This window comes from Panulirus ornatus, chromosome 19 (genome assembly GCF_036320965.1).
Source record: "Panulirus ornatus isolate Po-2019 chromosome 19, ASM3632096v1, whole genome shotgun sequence".
In the NCBI taxonomy this organism is placed as follows: Eukaryota; Metazoa; Arthropoda; class Malacostraca; order Decapoda; family Palinuridae; genus Panulirus; species Panulirus ornatus.
In genome coordinates, this window is record NC_092242.1 from 25,905,867 (window position 1) to 25,924,968 (window position 19,102).

Consider the following 19,102-nt stretch of genomic DNA (forward strand, 5'->3'; position numbering starts at 1 on the left):
AAAGGCCAGAGCTTCCTCATCAGAAATACCATGGGATCCAATAAAATGTTTCTTATGCTAGTGGAACAGACTGCAGTAAAGAGGGAAAAAAGGATATTAAGACTTTCTGGTTAACAGTGGTCTGGCTACAATGTTGTTTACTGTATACTGTGTTCTTTTCTTTAATATATTTCAGAATCTTTACCAATACTCTTAACCTGAATTTAGAAACAAAGTAACTACCTTGTTTCTTGTTTCTAAATCCCATATGCACACTTCCCGTTAATTTTGCAACAAACTGATGTTATACAGTGTATGCACAAAAACCACACACTCCTAAAGTGTTCTTAGTTGCTTTGTAAGATACTCATGAATTTTATTTTTCTGAGGATTGTTATAAGATACCAAACCATAGATTTTTCTGTCCTCTTTAATAAAATATCATACATACAAACCATGATTTTTTTCTTGTCTACCTCATGAAATATTACACGTCTTAATTCAAAATATAAGTATTTTGTATTTATTCTTTAACCTCATCACAGTCTGCAATAATTACTAACTTAGAGGGCCTTCCTGAACGTGATCCATATCCTTCTATTATCTTCAAAACATCCATTCCTTCTACTACTTTTCCAAACACAACATGAAGACCATCTAACCAAGGACATGATGCAGTCGTTAAAAAGAACTGAGATCCATTCGTGTTACGTCCAGAATTTGCCATCGACAAGATACCAGGCCCACTATGATTCAGCTCGAAGTTTTCATCCCTGTAATGTAACATTGTGAAACCATAAAATACCAGTAGCTTCAAAATACAAGATACACTATCTCTGCATTGGATAAAATGGGGCTAGGCATTAATAAGTACATGCATCAATAAGTAAACACTGAAGTAAACTTGAGGAGCATGAACAGTCAACACAAAAGCTTACATTAAATGACAGACTATGTATACAGCTGAGTAATTAAAATACTTTTTCCAGGAATAGAGTTAGTAACATCATCTGGCATAGGAAATGGAGTGGTATCCAAATGCACAGAGAAAACATCAATCATTTCTATTTTGCCTTTGAAATAACAAGACTGAACTTACAACATCTTAATATCATAAATGGAAAAGTAGATGTTAACGCTATCAAACAGTGCATCCAGAATTTAGCAGCAGATACCTTATAACACCAAACACAGAATAAAGTATGTAACAAAATGTAAACTATGGTTGCAAAGCCTCCAGTTTGTAACGAATGAGAGTTCAGTGAGGTATGCAACTAATAATTCTGAACTAAAGTAATTCATTCCATGGTAAATTATCACGCACAATGTAACTATTACCATGTTTCCTGAGTTTGATCGTCAATCTATTTTCCATATTACTACTTATTCATAAAATCCACTGTTAAAGTACACTAATGTGAAGTTAAAATCACGAGTCAAACACAGTTCTGAGATTTCCATGGATACATTCATGGCAAAATACATGTACGTGAAAAACTCAAGCAAACCTTTAAATGTATAGGAAAAGTGAGGGCAAATTCCTGACACCAGAGGGAGTCCCCACCCTTTTCACTCTTGCTATAGCGAATGTGTACCAACCAAATTTCTAAGAGAAATTACTGCAAAGTAAACAGATTTTTTTTTTCAGCTATCTAACTTTGAGTGGCATTCCAGTGGAATTTATTAAAAAAGGGGGGGTGACTGTGTTGTTGACTGGTTGGTAAGGATATTCAATGCATCTATGGATTATGGTGAAATGCCTGAGGATTGGCGGAATGCATGCATAGTGCCATTGTACAAAGGCAAGGGGGATAAAGGTGAGTGTTCAAATTACAGAGGCACAAGTTTGTTAAGTATTCCTAGGAAATTATATGGGAGGGTATTGATTGAGAGGGTAAAGGCATGTACAGAGCATCAGAGTGGGGAAGAGCAGTGTGGTTTCAGAAGTGGTAGAGGATGTGTGGATCAGGTGTTTGCTTTGAAGAATGTATGAGAGAAATACTTAGAAAAACAGATGGATTTGTATGTAGCATTTATTGATCTGGAGATGGCATATGATAAGAGTTGATAGAGATGCTCTGTGGAAGGTATTAAGAGTATATGGCATAGGAGGTAAGTAGCTAGAAGCAGTGAAAAGTTCTTGCCAAGGATGTAAGACATGTGTACAAGTAGGAAGAGAGGAAAGTGATTGGTTCCCACTGAATGTTGCAGCACGGGTGCGTGATGTCTCCATGATTGTTGAAATTGTTTATGGATGGGGTGGTTAGGGAGGTAAATGCAAGAGTTCTGGAGAGAGGGGCAAGTATGCAGTCTGTTCTGGATGACAGGGCTTGGTAAGTGAGTCAGTTCTTGTTCACTGATGATAGAGCACTGGTGGCTGATTTGGGTGAGAAACTGCAGAAGTTGGTGACTGAGTTTGGCAAAGTGTGTGAAAGAAGAAAGCTGAGAGAAAATGCGAATAAGAGCAAGGTTATTAGGTTTAGCAGGGTTGAGGGACAAGTTAATTGGGAGGTAAATTTGAATGGAGAAAAACTGGAGCAAGTGAAATGTTTTAGATATCTGGGAATGGATGAGAGGGCTTGGGAAGTGAGTCAGTTGTTGTTCGCTGTTGATACAGCGCTGGTGACTGATTCGGGTGAGAAACTGCAGAAGCTGGTGACTGAGTTTCGTAAAGTGTGAGAAAGAAGAAAGCCGAGAGTAAATGTGATTAAGAGCAAGGTTATTAGGTACAGTAGGGTTGAGGGACAAGTCAATTGGGAGGTAAGTTTCAACGGAGAAAAATTGGAGGAAGTGAAGTGTTTTAGATATCTGGGAGTGGATTTGACAGCGGATGGAACCATGGAAGCGGAAGTGAGCCACAGGGTGGGGGAGGGGGTGAAAGTTCTGGGAGCATTGAAAAATGTGTGGAAGCCGAAAACATTATCTCGGAAAGCAAAAATGGGTATGTTTCAATGAATAATGGTTCCAATAATGTTATACGGTTGCAAGGCGTGGGCTATAGATAGAGTTGTGCGGAGGAGGGTGGATGTGTTGGAAATGAGATTTTTAAGGAATATATGTGGTGTGATGTGGTTTGATCGAGTAAGTAATGAAAGGGCAAGAGACATGTATGGTACTAAAAAGAGTGTGGTTGGGAGAGCAGAAGAGGGTGTTTTGAAATGGTTTGGTCACATGGAGAGAATGAGTGAGGAAAGATTGACCAAGAGGATATATGTGTCAAAGGAACGAAAAGTGGGAGACCAAACTGGAGGTGGAAGGATGGAGTGAAAAAGATTCTAAGCGATCGGGACCTGAACATGCAGGAGGGTGAAAGGCGTGCAAGGAATAGAGTGAATTGGAATGATGTGGTATACCGGGGTCGATATGCTGTCAATGGAATGAACCAGGGCACGTGAAGTGTCTGGGGTAAACTATGGAGAGTTTTGTGGGGCCAGGACGTGGAAAAGCTGTGGTTTTGGTGCATTATACATGATAGCTAGAGACTGAGCGAGAATGAATGTGGCCTTTGTTGTCTTTTCCTTGAGCGCATGCAGGGGAGGGGGTTGTCATTTCATGTCTGGTGGCATGGTGACATGAATGAATAAAGGCAAGAATGAATTATGTACATGTGTATATATGTATACATCTGTGCATGTATTTTTTTTTTTTTTTTTTTTAATACTTTGTCGCTGTCTCCCGCGTTTGCGAGGTAGCGCAAGGAAACAGACGAAAGAAATGGCCCAACCCCCCCCCCCCCCCATACACATGTACATACACACGTCCACACACGCAAATATACATACCTACACAGCTTTCCATGGTTTACCCCAGACGCTTCACATGCCTTGATTCAATCCACTGACAGCACGTCAACCCCTGTATACCACATGACTCCAATTCACTCTATTCCTTGCCCTCCTTTCACCCTCCTGCATGTTCAGGCCCCGATCACACAAAATCTTTTTCACTCCATCTTTCCACCTCCAATTTGGTCTCCCTCTTCTCCTCGTTCCCTCCACCTCCGACACATATATCCTCTTGGTCAATCTCTCCTCACTCATTCTCTCCATGTGCCCAAACCATTTCAAAACACCCTCTTCTGCTCTCTCAACCACGCTCTTTTTATTTCCACACATCTCTCTTACCCTTACGTTACTTACTCGATCAAACCACCTCACACCACACATTGTCCTCAAACATCTCATTTCCAGCACATCCATCCTCCTGCGCACACCTCTATCCATAGCCCACGCCTCGCAACCATACAACATTGTTGGAACCACTATTCCCTCAAACATACCCATTTTTGCTTTCCGAGATAATGTTCTCGACTTCCACACATTTTTCAAGGCTCCCAAAATTTTCGCCCCCTCCCCCACCCTATGATCCACTTCCGCTTCCATGGTTCCATCCGCTGACAGATCCACTCCCAGATATCTAAAACACTTCACTTCCTCCAGTTTTTCTCCATTCAAACTCACCTCCCAATTGACTTGACCCTCACCCCTACTGTACCTAATAACCTTGCTCTTATTCACATTTACTCTCAACTTTCTTCTTCCACACACTTTACCAAACTCAGTCACCAGCTTCTGCAGTTTCTCACATGAATCAGCCACCAGCGCTGTATCATCAGCGAACAACAACTGACTCACTTCCCAAGCTCTCTCATCCCCAACAGACTTCATACTTGCCCCTCTTTCCAGGACTCTTGCATTTACCTCCCTTACAACCCCATCCATAAACAAATTAAACAACCATGGAGACATCACACACCCCTGCCGCAAACATACATTCACTGAGAACCAATCACTTTCCTCTCTTCCTACACGTACACATGCCTTACATCCTCGATAAAAACTTTTCACTGCTTCTAACAACTTGCCTCCAACACCATATATTCTTAATACCTTCCACAGAGCATCTCTATCAACTCTATCAACTCTATCAAGCATGTATATATATGTATATGTTGAAATGTATGGGTATGTATATGTGCGTATGTGGACATGTATGTATATACATGTGTATGTGGGTGGGTTGGGCCATTCTTTCATCTGTTACTTGCGCTACCTTGCTAACGCGGGAGACAGTGACAAAGTATAATAAATAAATAATATATATATATAAATATATATATGAGAATTGGGGTGAGAGAGAGTATCATTAAATTTTAAGAAGAATAAAAAGATGTTTTGGAAGGAGGTAAACAAAGTGCGTATGACATGAGAACAAATGGGAACATTGGTGAAGAGGGCTCATGGGGAGGTAATAACAAGTAGTGGTGATGTGAGAAGGAGCCGGAGTGAGTATTTAGAAGGTTTGTTGAATGATTTAGATAAAAGAATGGCAGATATACAGTGTTTTGGTCAAGGTGGTGTGCGAAGTGAGAGGGTTAGGGAGAATGATTTGGTAAGCAGACAAGAGGCAGTAAAAGCTCTGCGAAAGATGAAAGCCGGCAAGGCAGCAGGTTGGGATGGTACTGCAGTGGAATCTATTAAAAAAGGGGGTAACTGTGCTGTTGACTGGTTTGTAAGGATATCGTGGCATGAGAAGCGTGGGAGGTGGGTTGATTAGAAAGGGTAGTGAGTGGTGGGATGAAGAAGTAAGATTATTAGTGAAAGAGAAGAGAGAGGCATTTGGATGATTTTTGCAGGGAAAAAATGCAAATGAGTGGGAGATGTATAAAAGAAAGAGACAGGAGGTCAAGAGAAAGGTGCAAGAGGTGAAAAAGAGGGCAAATGAGAGTTGGGGTGAGAGAGTATCATTAAATTTTAGGGAGAATAAAAAGATGTTCTGGAAGGAGGTAAATAAAGTGCATAAGACAAGGGAGCAAACGGGAACTTCAGTGAAGAGGGCAAATGGGGAGGTGATAACAAGTAGTGGTGATGTGAGAAGGAGATGGAGTGAGTATTTTGAAGGTTTGTTGAATGTGTTTGATGATAGAGTGGCAGATATAGGGTGTTTTGGTCGAGGTGGTGTGCAAAGTGAGAGGGTTAGGGAAGATGATTTGGCAAACAGAGAAGAGGTAGTAAAAGCTTTGCGGAAGATGAAAGCCGGCAAGGCAGCAGGTTTGGATGGTATTGCAGTGGAATTTATTAAAAAAGGGGGTGACTGTATTGTTGACTGGTTGGTAAGGTTATTTAATGTATGTATGACTCATGGTGAGGTGCCTGAGGATTGGCGGAATGCGTGCATAGTGCCATTGTACAAAGGCAAAGGGGATAAGAGTGAGTGCTCAAATTACAGAGGTATAAGTTTGTTGAGTATTCCTGGTAAATTATATGGGAGGATATTGATTGAGAGGGTGAAGGCATGTACAGAGCATCAGATTGGGGAAGAGCAGTGTGGTTTCAGAAGTGGTAGAGGATGTGTGGATCAGGTGTTTGCTTTGAAGAATGTATGTGAGAAATACTTAGAAAAGCAAATGGATTTGTATGTAGCATTTATGGATCTGGAGAAGGCATATGATAAGAGTTCATAGAGATGCTCTGTGGAAGGTATTAAGAATATATGGTGTGGGAGGCAAGTTGTTAGAAGCAGTGAAAAGTTTTTATCGAGGATGTAAGGCATGTGTACGTGTAGGAAGAGAGGAAAGTGATTGGTTCTCAGTGAATGTAGGTTTGCGGCAGGGGTGTGTGATGTCTCCATGGTTGTTTAATTTGTTTATGGATGGGGTTGTTAGGGAGGTGAATGCAAGAGTTTTGGAAAGAGGGGCAAGTATGAAGTCTGTTGGGGATGAGAGAGCTTGGGAAGTGAGTCAGTTGTTGTTCGCTGATGATACAGCGCTGGTGGCTGATTCATGTGAGAAACTGCAGAAGCTGGTGACTGAGTTTGGTAAAGTGTGTGAAAGAAGAAAGTTAAGAGTAAATGTGAATAAGAGCAAGGTTATTAGGTACAGTAGGGTTGAGGGTCAAGTCAATTGGGAGGTGAGTTTGAATGGAGAAAAACTGGAGGAAGTGAAGTGTTTTAGATATCTGGGAGTGGATCTGGCAGCGGATGGAACAATGGAAGCGGAAGTGGATCATAGGGTGGGGGAGGGGGCGAAAATTCTGGGAGCCTTGAAGAATGTGTGGAAGTCGAGAACATTATCTCGGAAAGCAAAAATGGGTATGTTTGAAGGAATAGTGGTTCCAACAATGTTGTATGGTTGCGAGACGTGGGCTATGGATAGAGTTGTGCGCAGGAGGATGGATGTGCTGGAAATGAGATGTTTGAGGACAATATGTGGTGTGAGGTGGTTTGATCGAGTAAGTAACGTAAGGGTAAGAGAGATGTGTGGAAATAAAAAGAGCGTGGTTGAGAGAGCAGAAGAGGGTGTTTTGAAATGGTTCGGGCACATGGAGAGAATGAGTGAAGAAAGATTGACCAAGAGAATATATGTGTCGGAGGTGGAGGGAACGAGGAGAAGAGGGAGACCAAATTGGAGGTGGAAAGATGGAGTGAAAAAGATTTTGTGTGATCGGGGCCTGAACATGCAGGAGGGTGAAAGGAGGGCAAGGAATAGAGTGAATTGGAGCGATGTGGTATACCGGGGTTGACGTGCTGTCAGTGGATTGAATCGAGGCATGTGAAGCGTCTGGGGTAAACCATGGAAAGCTGTGCAGGTATGTATATTTGCGTGTGTGGACGTATGTATATACATGTGTATGGGGGTGGGTTGGGCCATTTCTTTCGTCTGTTTCCTTGCGCTACCTCGCAAACGCGGGAGACAGCGAAAAAAAAAAAAAAAAAAAAAAAAAAAAAAAAAAAGAGATTCATGGTGAGGTGCCTGAGGATTGGCGGAATGCGTGCATAGTGCCATTGTACAAAGGCAAAGGGGATAAGAGTGAGTGCTCAAATTACAGAGGTATAAGTTTGTTGAGTATTCCTGGTAAATTATATGGGAGGGTATTGATTGAGAGGGTGAAGGCATGTACAGAGCATCAGATTGGGGAAGAGGAGTGTGGTTTCAGAAGTGGTAGAGGATGTGTGGCTCAGGTGTTTGCTTTGAAGAATGTATGTGAGAAATACTTAGAAAAGCAAATGGATTTGTATGTAGCATTTATGGATCTGGAGAAGGCATATGATAGAGTTGATAGAGATGCTCTGTGAAAGGTACTAAGAATATATGGTGTGGGAGGCAAGTTGCTAGAAGCAGTGAAAAGTTTTTATCAAGGATGTAAGGCATGTGTATGTGTAGGAAGAGAGGAAAGTGATTGGTTCTCAGTGAAAGTAGGTTTGCGGCAGGGGTGTGTGATGTCTCCATGATTGTTTAATTTGTTTATGGATGGAGTTGTTAGGGAGGTGAATGCAAGAGTTTTGGAAAGAGGGGCAGGTATGCAGGCTGTTGGGGATGAGAGAGCTTGGGAAGTGAGTCAGTTGTTGTTCGCTGATGATACAACACTGGTGGCTGATTCATGTGAGAAACTGCAGAAGCTGGTGACTGAGTTTCGTAAAGTGTGTGAAAGAAGAAAGTTAAGAATAAATGTGAATAAGAGTAAATTTATTAGGTTCAGTAGGGTTGAGGGACAAGTCAACAGGGAGTTTGGCGAAGTGACGATGGGAATGAACAAAGGCAGACAGTGTGAATTGTGTGCATGTGTATATATGTATTATCCCTGGGGATGGGGGATTAAGAATACTTCCCACGTATTCCCTGCGTGTCGTAGAAGGCGACTAAAAGGGGAGGGGGCAGGGGGCTGGAAATCCTCCCCTCTCGTCTTTTTTTATTAATTTTCCAAAAGAAGGAACAGAGGGGGCCAGGTAAGGATATTCCAAAAAAGGCCCAGTCCTCTGTTCTTAACACTACCTCGCTAACGCGGGAAATTGCGAATAGTTTAGAAGAAGTATATATGTATGTGTCTGTGTGTGTATATATATGTGTACATTGAAATGTATGGGTATGTATATTTGCGTGTGTGGACGTGTATGTATATACATGTGTATGGGGGTGGGTTGGGCCATTTCTTTCATCTGTTTCCTTGTGCTACCTCGCGAACGCAGAGACAGCGACAAAGCAAAATAATAATAATAACAATGACTCATGGTGAGGTGCCTGAGGATTGGCAGAGTGCATGCATAGTGCCACTGTACAAAGGTAAAGGGGATAAAGGTGAGTGCTCAAATTACAGAGGTATAAGTTTGTTGAGTATTCCCAGGAAATTGTATGGGAGGGTATTGATTGAGAGGGTGACAGCATGTACAGAGCATCAGATTGGGAAAGAGCAGTGTGGTTTCAGAAGTAGTAGAGGATGTGTGGATCAGGTGTTTGCTTTGAAGAATGTATGTGAGAAATACTTAGAAAAGCAAATGGATTTGTATGTAGCATTTATGGATCTGGAGAAGGTATATCATAGAGTTGATAGAGATGCTCTGTGGAAGGTATTAAGAATATATGGTGTGGGACGCAAGTTGCTATAAGCATCGAAAAGCTTTTATCGAGGATGTAAGACATGGGTACGAGTAGGAAGAAAGGTAAGTGATTGGTTCTCAGTGAATGTCGGTTTGCGGCAGGGGTGTGTGATGTCTCCATGGCTGTTTAATTTGTCTATGGATGGGGTTGTTAGGGAGGTGAATGCAAGAGTTTTGGAGAGAGGGGAAAGTATGCAGTTGGGAAGTGAGTCAGTTGTTCGCTGATGATACAGCGCTGGTGGCTAATTCGGGTGAGAAACTGCAGTAGCTGGTGACTTGAATTTGGTAAAGTGTGTGAAAGAAAAAAAGCTGAGAATAAATGTGAATAAGAGCAAGGTTATTAGGTACAGTAGGGTTGAAGGACAAGTCAACAGGGAGGTAAGTTTGAATGGAGAAAAACTGGAGGAAGTGAAGTGTTTTAGATATGTGGGAGTGGATTTGGTAGCGGATAGAACCATGGAAACGGAAGTGAGTCATAAGGTGGGGGAGGGGGCAAAAGTTCTGGGAATGTTGAAATATGTGTGGAAGGCAAGAATGTTATCTCGGAAAGCAAAAATGGGTATGTTTGAAGGAATAGTGGTTCCAAAAATGTTATATGGTTGCAAAACATGGGCTATAGATAGAGTTGTGTGGAGGATGGTTGATGTGTTGGAAATGAGATGTTTGAGGATAATATGTGGTGCAAGTTGGTTTGATTGAGTAAGTAATGAAAGGGTAAGAGAGATATGTGGTAATAAAAAGAGTATGGTTGAGAGAGCAGAGGAGGGTGTTTTGAAATGGTTTGCTCACATGGAGAGAATGAGAGAGGAAAGATTGACAAAGAGGATATATGTGTCAGAGGTGGAGAGAATGAGAAGTGGGAGACCAAATTGGAGGTGGAAAGATGGAGTTAAAAAGATTTTGAGTGATTGGGGCCTGAACATGCAGGAGGGTGAAAGGCATGCAAGGAATAGAGTGAATTGGAACGATGTGGTATACCAAGGTCGATGTGCTGTCAATGGATTGAACCAGGACATGTGAAGCGTCTGGGGTAAAACATGGAAAGTTTTGTGGGGCCTGGATGTGGAAAGGGAGCTGTGGTTTCAGTGCATTATACATGACAGCTAGAGACTGAGTGTGAATGAATGTGGCCTTTGCTGTCTTTTCCTAGTGATACCTTTCTTCCGCACATGCGTCAGGAGGAGGTTTTATATGTCTGTGTATGTATATATATATATATACATATATATATATATATATATTTTTTTTTTCTTTTTTTTTTATACTTTGTCGCTGTCTCCCGCGTTTGCGAGGTAGCGCAAGGAAACAGACGAAAGAAATGGCCCAACCCCCCCCCCATACACATGTATATACATACGTCCCACACGCAAATATACATACCTACACAACTTTCCATGGTTTACCCCAGACGCTTCACATGCCTTGATTCAATCCACTGACAGCACGTCAACCCCGGTATACCACATCGCTCCAATTCACTCTATTCCTTGCCCTCCTTTCACCCTCCTGCATGTTCAGGCCCCGATCACACAAAATCTTTTTCACTCCATCTTTCCACCTCCAATTTGGTCTCCCTCTTCTCCTCGTTCCCTCCACCTCCGACACATATATCCTCTTGGTCAATCTTTCCTCACTCATTCTCTCCATGTGCCCAAACAATTTCAAAACACCCTCTTCTGCTCTCTCAACCACGCTCTTTTTATTGCCACACATCTCTCTTACCATTACGTTACTTACTCGATCAAACCACCTCACACCACACATTGTCCTCAAACATCTCATTTCCAGCACATCCATCCTCCTGCGCACAACTCTTTCCATAGCCCACGCCTCGCAACCATACAACATTGTTGGAACCACTATTCCTTCAAACATACCCATTTTTGCTTTTCGAGATAATGTTCTCGACTTCCACACATTCTCCCAGGATTTTTGCCCACTCCCCCTCCCCGCTGCCAGATCCACTCCCAGATATCTAAAACACTTTACTTCCTCCAGTTTTGCTCCATTCAAACTTACCTCCCAAATGACTTGACCCTCAACCCTACTGAACCTAATAACCTTGCTCTTATTCACATTTACTCTTAACTTTCTTCTTTCACACACTTTACCAAACTCAGTCACCAGCTTCTGCAGTTTCTTACATGAATCAGCCACCAGCGCTGTATCATCAGCGAACAACAACTGACTCACTTCCCAAGCTCTCTCATCCCCAACAGACTTCATACTTGCCCCTCTTTCCAAAACTCTTGCATTTACCTCCCTAACAACCCCATCCATAAACAAATTAAACAACCATGGAGACATCACACACCCCTGCCGCAGACTACATTCACTGAGAACCAATCACTTTCCTCTCTTCCTACATGTACACATGCCTTACATCCTCGATAAAAACTTTTCACTGCTTCTAACAACTTTCCTCCCACACCATATATTCTTAATACCTTCCACAGAGCATCTCTATCAACTCTATCATATGCCTTCTCCAGATCCATAAATGCTACATACAAATCCATTTGCTTTTCTAAGTATTTCTCACATACATTCTTCAAAGCAAACACCTGATCCACACATCCTCTACCACTTCTGAAACCACACTGCTCTTCCCCAATCTGATGCTCTGTACATGCCTTCACCCTCTCAATCAATACCCTCCCATATAATTTACCAGGAATACTCAACAAACTTATACCTCTGTAATTTGAGCACTCACTCTTATCCCCTTTGCCTTTGTACAATGTATATATATATATATATATATATATATATATATATATATATATATATATATATATATATATATATATGTAGAAATGTATAGGTATGTATATGTGCATGTGTGGACATGTATGTATATAAATGTGTAAGTGTGTGGGCTTGGCTATTCTTTCGTTTGTTTCCTTGCATATATAGGGGATAGGGGATTAAGAATACTTCCCACGTATTCCCTGCGTGTCGTAGAACGCGACTAAAAGGGGAGGGAGCGGGGGGCTGGAAATCCTCCCCTCTCGTTTTTTTTTTTTTTTTAATTTTCCAAAAGAAGGAACAGAGGGGGCCAGGAGAGGATATTCCAAAAAAGGCCCAGTCCTCTGTTCTTAACGCTACCTCGCTAACGCGGGAAATGGCGAATAGTCTAAAAAAAAAAAAAAAAAATTATATATATATAATATATATTTTTTTTTCTTTTTTTTTGCTTCGTCGCTGTCTCCCGCGTTTGCGAAGTAGCGCAAGGAAACAGACGAAAGAAATGGCCCAACCCACCCCCATACACATGTATATACATACGTCCACATACGCAAATATACATACCTACACAGCTTTCCATGGTTTACCCCATACGCTTCACATGCCCTGATTCAATCCACTGACAGCACGTCAACCCCGGTATTCCACATCGATCCAATTCACTCTATTCCTTGCCCTCCTTTCACCCTCCTGCATGTTCAGGCCCCGATCACACAAAATCTTTTTCTCTCCATCTTTCCACCTCCAATTTGGTCTCCCACTTCTCCTCGTTCCCTCCACCTCCGACACATATATCCTCTTGGTCAATCTTTCCTCACTCATTCTCTCCATGTGCCCAAACAATTTCAAAACACCCTCTTCTGCTCTCTCAACCACGCTCTTTTTATTGCCACACATCTCTCTTACCATTACGTTACTTACTCGATCAAACCACCTCACACCACACATTGTCCTCAAACATCTCATTTCCAGCACATCCATCCTCCTGCGCACAACTCTTTCCATAGCCCACGCCTCGCAACCATACAACATTGTTGGAACCACTATTCCTTCAAACATACCCATTTTTGCTTTTCGAGATAATGTTCTCGACTTCCACACATTCTCCCAGGATTTTTGCCCACTCCCCCTCCCCGCTGCCAGATCCACTCCCAGATATCTAAAACACTTTACTTCCTCCAGTTTTGCTCCATTCAAACTTACCTCCCAAATGACTTGACCCTCAACCCTACTGAACCTAATAACCTTGCTCTTATTCACATTTACTCTTAACTTTCTTCTTTCACACACTTTACCAAACTCAGTCACCAGCTTCTGCAGTTTCTTACATGAATCAGCCACCAGCGCTGTATCATCAGCGAACAACAACTGACTCACTTCCCAAGCTCTCTCATCCACAACAGACTGCATACTTGCCCCTCTTTCCAAAACTCTTGCATTCACCTCCCTAACAACCCCATCCATAAACAAATTAAACAACCATGGAGACATCACACACCCCTGCCGCAAACCTACATTCACTGGGAACCAATCGCTTTCCTCTCTTCCTACACGTACACATGCCTTACATCCTCGATAAAAGCTTTTCATTGCTTCTAACAACTTGCCTCCCACACCATATATTCTTAAAACCTTCCACAGAGCATCTCTATCAACTCCATCATATGCCTTCTCCAGAACCATAAATGCTACATACAAATCCATTTGTTTTTCTCACATACATTCTTCAAAGCAAACACCTGATCCACACATCCTCTACCTCTTCAGAAACCACACTGCTCTTCCCCAATCTGCTGCTCTGTACATGCCTTCACCCTCTCAATCAATACCCTCCCATATAATTTCCCAGGAATACTCAACAAACTTATACCACTGTAATTTGAGCACTCACTTTATCCCCTTTGCCTTTGTACAATGGAACTATGCAAGCATTCCGCCAATCCTCAGGCACCTCACCATGAGTCATACATACATTAAATAACCTTACCAAACAGTCAACAATACAGTCACCCCCTTTTTTAATAAATTCCACTGCAATACCATCCAAACCTGCTGCCTTGCCAGCTTTCATCTTCCGTAAAGCTTTTACTACCTCTTCTCTATTTACCAAACCATTTTCCCTAACCCTCTCACTTTGCACACCACCTCAACCAAAACACCCTATATCTGCCACTCTATCATCAAACACATTCTACAAACCTTCAAAATACTCACTCCATATCCTTCTCACATCACCACTACTTGTTATCACCTCCCCATTTGCCCTCTTCACTGAAGTTCCCATTTGCTCCCTTGTCTTATGCACTTTATTTACCTCCTTCCAAAACATCTTTTTATTCTCCCTAAAAATTCAATGATACTCTCTCATCCCAACTCTCATTTGCCCTCTTTTTCACCTCTTGCACCTTTCTCTTGACCTCCTGCCTCTTTCTTTTATACCTCTCCCACTCATTTGCAATTTTTCGCTGCAAAAATCGTCCAAATGCCTCTCTCTTCTCTTTCACTAATAATCTTACTTCTTCATCCCACCACTCACTACCTTTTCTAATCAACCCACCTCCCATGCTTCTCATGCCACAAGCATCTTTTGCACAAGCCATCACTGCTTCCCTAAATACATCCCATTCCTCCCCCACTCCCCTTACCTCCTTTGTTCTCACCTTTTCCCATTCTGTACTCAGTCTCTCGTGGTACTTACTCACACAAGTCTCCTTCCCAAGCTCACTTACTCTCACCACTCTCTTCACCCCAACATTCTCTCTTCTTTTCTGAAAACCCCCACAAATCTTCACCTTCGCCTCCACAAGATAATGATCAGACATCCCTCCAGTTGCACCTCTCACCAAATTTACATCCAAAAGTCTCTCTTTCGTACGTCTATCAATTAACTGATCATATATATATATATGATCAGTCATCCAATGATACTCAGGCCAAGACAAAATCATATCAGTCATTCATACCAGACATTGGAGATAAAGAACATTCAGAGGAAGATGATTACTAGAGAACATGGAAGTGAAGAAGACCAAAAGAGTGATGTGCATCTAATTGATACTCTAACTGATGTCCAGGAAAATGTTGATTTGAAATGTTACAGACTAAGAAGTGTTGCAAATAGAAGAGATGAAGATCCCCATAATAATGTTCATCAGAACACCCACCACAAACTGATGCATTATATAGTGTAAAGAACAATTTTCCAATGATATTGATGCCAAGACATATTTGTAAGCTTCTTTCAGGCCAGACATTGAAGATTCAGAACATCCATAGCAAGAGGGGTTGCCACTGTGCACAAAGGAAATCAAAGAGAAGAAAAGTTTGATTTTCAAGTCATCTGAAGGTTCATTTGCTGACAACATTCAGGTTGTAGACCATTTTTTTTTTACTGGATGCTTTCTAGATCCTTTAAACTTTTTTCATCTTTGCATTTTGTGTGAACCAGTATTCATAAGACAGTTGTAAGAAAGTAATCAATACTTTATTTGATTTATAACAACACCTAAAGTATTTGAGAGATCAGTGTGTTTTTTCACAAAGAGACTTTATTTGAATTAGTAGTCAGTAGAACTGTGATGGTGCTTTGCACTCAAAACCCAAAAATTGCAGGCTATTTTGTAAAGCCAGACAGGATTAGTTGGGTGTGATTTGCTTGGTGCACAGGACTACTCACTCTTGTCATGTCAGAGACTAGATGAACCTACCCATTTTCAGATGTTACCACTGAGCAGAAAATCAGAGGTGATAAAAGATTAAACCCTGGAGATAGGGGAGAAAGAATACTTCCCGCATATTCCCTGTGTGTCGTAGAAGGCGATTAAAAGTGAAGGGAGTGGGGGGCTGGAAATCCTCCCCTCTCGTTTTTAGTTTTCCTAATGAAGGAACAGTGGCGGGGACCACATGAGGATATTCCCTCAAAGGCTCTGTCCTCTGTTCTTAATGCTACCTCGCTAACTGCGGGAAATGGTGAATAGTATGAAAAAATGAGATATATATATTATTATATATTTTGCTTTATCGCTGTCTCCCACGTTTGCGAGGTAGCGCAAGGAAACAGATGAAAGAAATGGCCAAACCCACCCCATACACATGTATATACATACACGTCCACACACGGAAATATACATACCTATACATATCAATGTACACATATATATACACACACAGACACATACATATATACCCATGCACACAATTCACACTGTCTGCCTTTATTCATTCCCATCGCCACCTTGCCACACATGGAATACCATCCCCCTCCCCCCTCATGTGTGCGAGGTAGCGCTAGGAAAAGACAACAAAGGCCCCATTCGTTCACACTGTCTCTAGCTGTCATGCAATAATGCCCGAAACCACAGCTCCCTTTCCACATCCAGGCCCCACACAACTTTCCATGGTTTACCCCAGACGCTTCACATGCCCTGATTCAATCCACTGACAGCATGTCGACCCCGGTATACCACATTGATCCAATTCACTCTATTCCTTGCCCGCCTTTCACCCTCCTGCATGTTCAGGCCCCGATCACACAAAATCTTTTTCACTCCATCTTTCCACCTCCAATTTGGTCTCCCACTTCTCCTCGTTCCCTCCACCTCCGACACATATATCCTCTTGGTCAATCTTTCCTCACTCATTCTCTCCATGTGCCCAAACCATTTCAAAACACCCTCTTCTGCTCTCTCCACCACGCTCTTTTTACTTCCACACATCTCTCTTACCCTTACATTACTTACTCGATCAAACCACCTCACACCACACATTATCCTCAAACATCTCATTTCCAGCACATCCACCCTCCTGCGCACAACTCTATCCATAGCCAACGCCTTGCAACCATACAACATTGTTGGAACCACTATTCCTTCAAACATACCCATTTTTGCTTTCCGAGATAATGTTCTCAACTTCCAACTATTCTTCAAGGCTCCCAGGATTTTCGCCCCCTCCCCCACCCTATGATTCACTTCCGCCTCCATGGTTCCATCCGCTGCCAGATCCACTCCCAGATATCTAAAACACTTTATTTCCTCCAGTTTTTCTCCATTCAAACTTACCTCCCAACTGACTTGACCCTCAACCCTACTGTACCTAATAAACTTGCTCTTATTCACATTTACTCTTAACTTTCTCCTTTCACACACTTTACCAAACTCAGTCACCAGCTTCTGCAGTTTCTCACATGAATCAGCCACCAGAGCTGTATCATCAGCGAACAACAACTGACTCACTTCCCAAGCTCTCTCATCCACAACAGACTTCATACTTGCCCCTTTTTCCAAAGCTCTTGCATTTACCTCCCTAACAACCCCATCCATAAACAAATTAAACAACCATGGAGACATCACACACCCCTGCCACAAACCTACATTCATTGAGAACCAATCACTTTCCTCTCTTCCTACACGTACAAATGCCTTACATCCTCGATAAAAACTTTTCACTGCTTCTAACAACTTGCCTCCCACACCATATATTCTTAATACCTTCCACAGAGCATCTCTATCAACTCTATCATATGCCTTCTCCAGATCCATAAATGCTACATACAAATCCATTTGCTTTTCTAAGTACTTCTCACATACATTCTTCAAAGCAAACACCTGATCCACACATCCTCTACCACTTCTGAAACCACATTGCTCTTCCCCAATCTGATGCTCTGTACATGCCTTCACCCTCTCAATCAATACCCTCCCATATAATTTACCAGGAATACTCAACAAACTTATACCTCTGTAATTTGAGCACTCACTCTTATCCCCTTTGCCTTTGTACAATGGCACTATGCACAAATTCCGCTAATCCTCAGGCACCTCACCATGAGTCATACATACTTTAAATAACCTTACCAATCAGTCCACAATACAGTCACCCCCTTTTTTAATAGATTCCATTACAATACCATCCAAACCTGCTGCTTTGCCGGCTTTCATCTTCCGCAAAGCTTTTACTACCTCTTCTCTGTTTACCAAATCATTTTCCCTAACCCCCTCCCTTTGCACACCACCTCGACCAAAACACCCTATATCTGCCACTCTATCGTCAGACACATTCAACAAACCTTCAAAATACTCACTCCATCTCCTTCTCACATCACCACTACTTGTTATCACCTCCCCATTAGCACCCTTCACTGAAGTTCCTATTTGCTCCCTTGTCTTATGCACTTTATTTACCTCCTTCCAGAACATCTTTTTATTCTCCCTAAAAATTTAATGATACTCTCTCACCCCAACTCTCATTTGCCCTCTTTTTCATCTCTTGCACCTTTCTCTTGACCTCCTGTCTCTTTCTTTTATACATCTCCCACTCAACTGCATTTTTTCCCCTGCAAAAATCGTCCAAATGCCTCTCTCTTCTCTTTCACTAATAATCTTACCTCTTCATTCCACCACTCACTACCCTTTCTAATCAACCCACCTCCCATGCTTCTCATGTCACAAGCATCTTTTGCGCACTCCATCACTAATTCCCTAAATACATCCCATTCCTCCCCCACTCCCCTTACTTCCATTGTTCTCACCTTTTTCCATTCTGTACTCAGTCTCTCCTGGTACTTCCTCACACAAGTCTCCTTCCCAAGCTTACTTACTCTCACCACCCTCTTCACCCCAACATTCACTCTTCTTTTCTGAAAACCCATACAAATCTTCACCTTAGCCTCCACAAGATAATGATCACCCGGATAGGGGTGAAAGAATACTTCCCACGCATTCCTCACGTGTCGTAGAAGGCGACTAGAGGGGATGGGAGCGGGGGACCAGAAATCCTCCCTTCCTTGTATTTTAACTTTCCAAAAATGGGAAAAAGAAGGAGTCACGCGGGGAGTGCTCATCCTCCTCGGAGACTCAGATTGGGGTGTCTAAATGTGTGTGGATGTAACCAAGATGTGAAAAAAGGAGAGATAGGTAGTATGTTTGAGGAAAGGAACCTGGATGTTTTGGCTCTGAGTGAAACAAAGCTCAAGGGTAAAGGGGAAGAGTGGTTTGGGAATGTC

At 42.1% G+C, this 19,102-nt stretch overlaps 1 protein-coding gene across 1 annotated transcript in view; it reads right to left on the reverse strand.

The window, feature by feature from the left end:
• Positions 1-393: 393 nt before the first annotated feature.
• Positions 394-19,102, reverse strand: part of LOC139755462 (peptidyl-prolyl cis-trans isomerase-like) — a 56,287-nt gene continuing 37,578 nt past the window's right edge. The window contains exon 3 of the mRNA XM_071673791.1: positions 394-752. Within this exon, the coding sequence (XP_071529892.1) occupies positions 503-752 (250 nt within the window). The 3' untranslated portion in view covers positions 394-502. The remainder of the gene's footprint in view (positions 753-19,102) is intronic.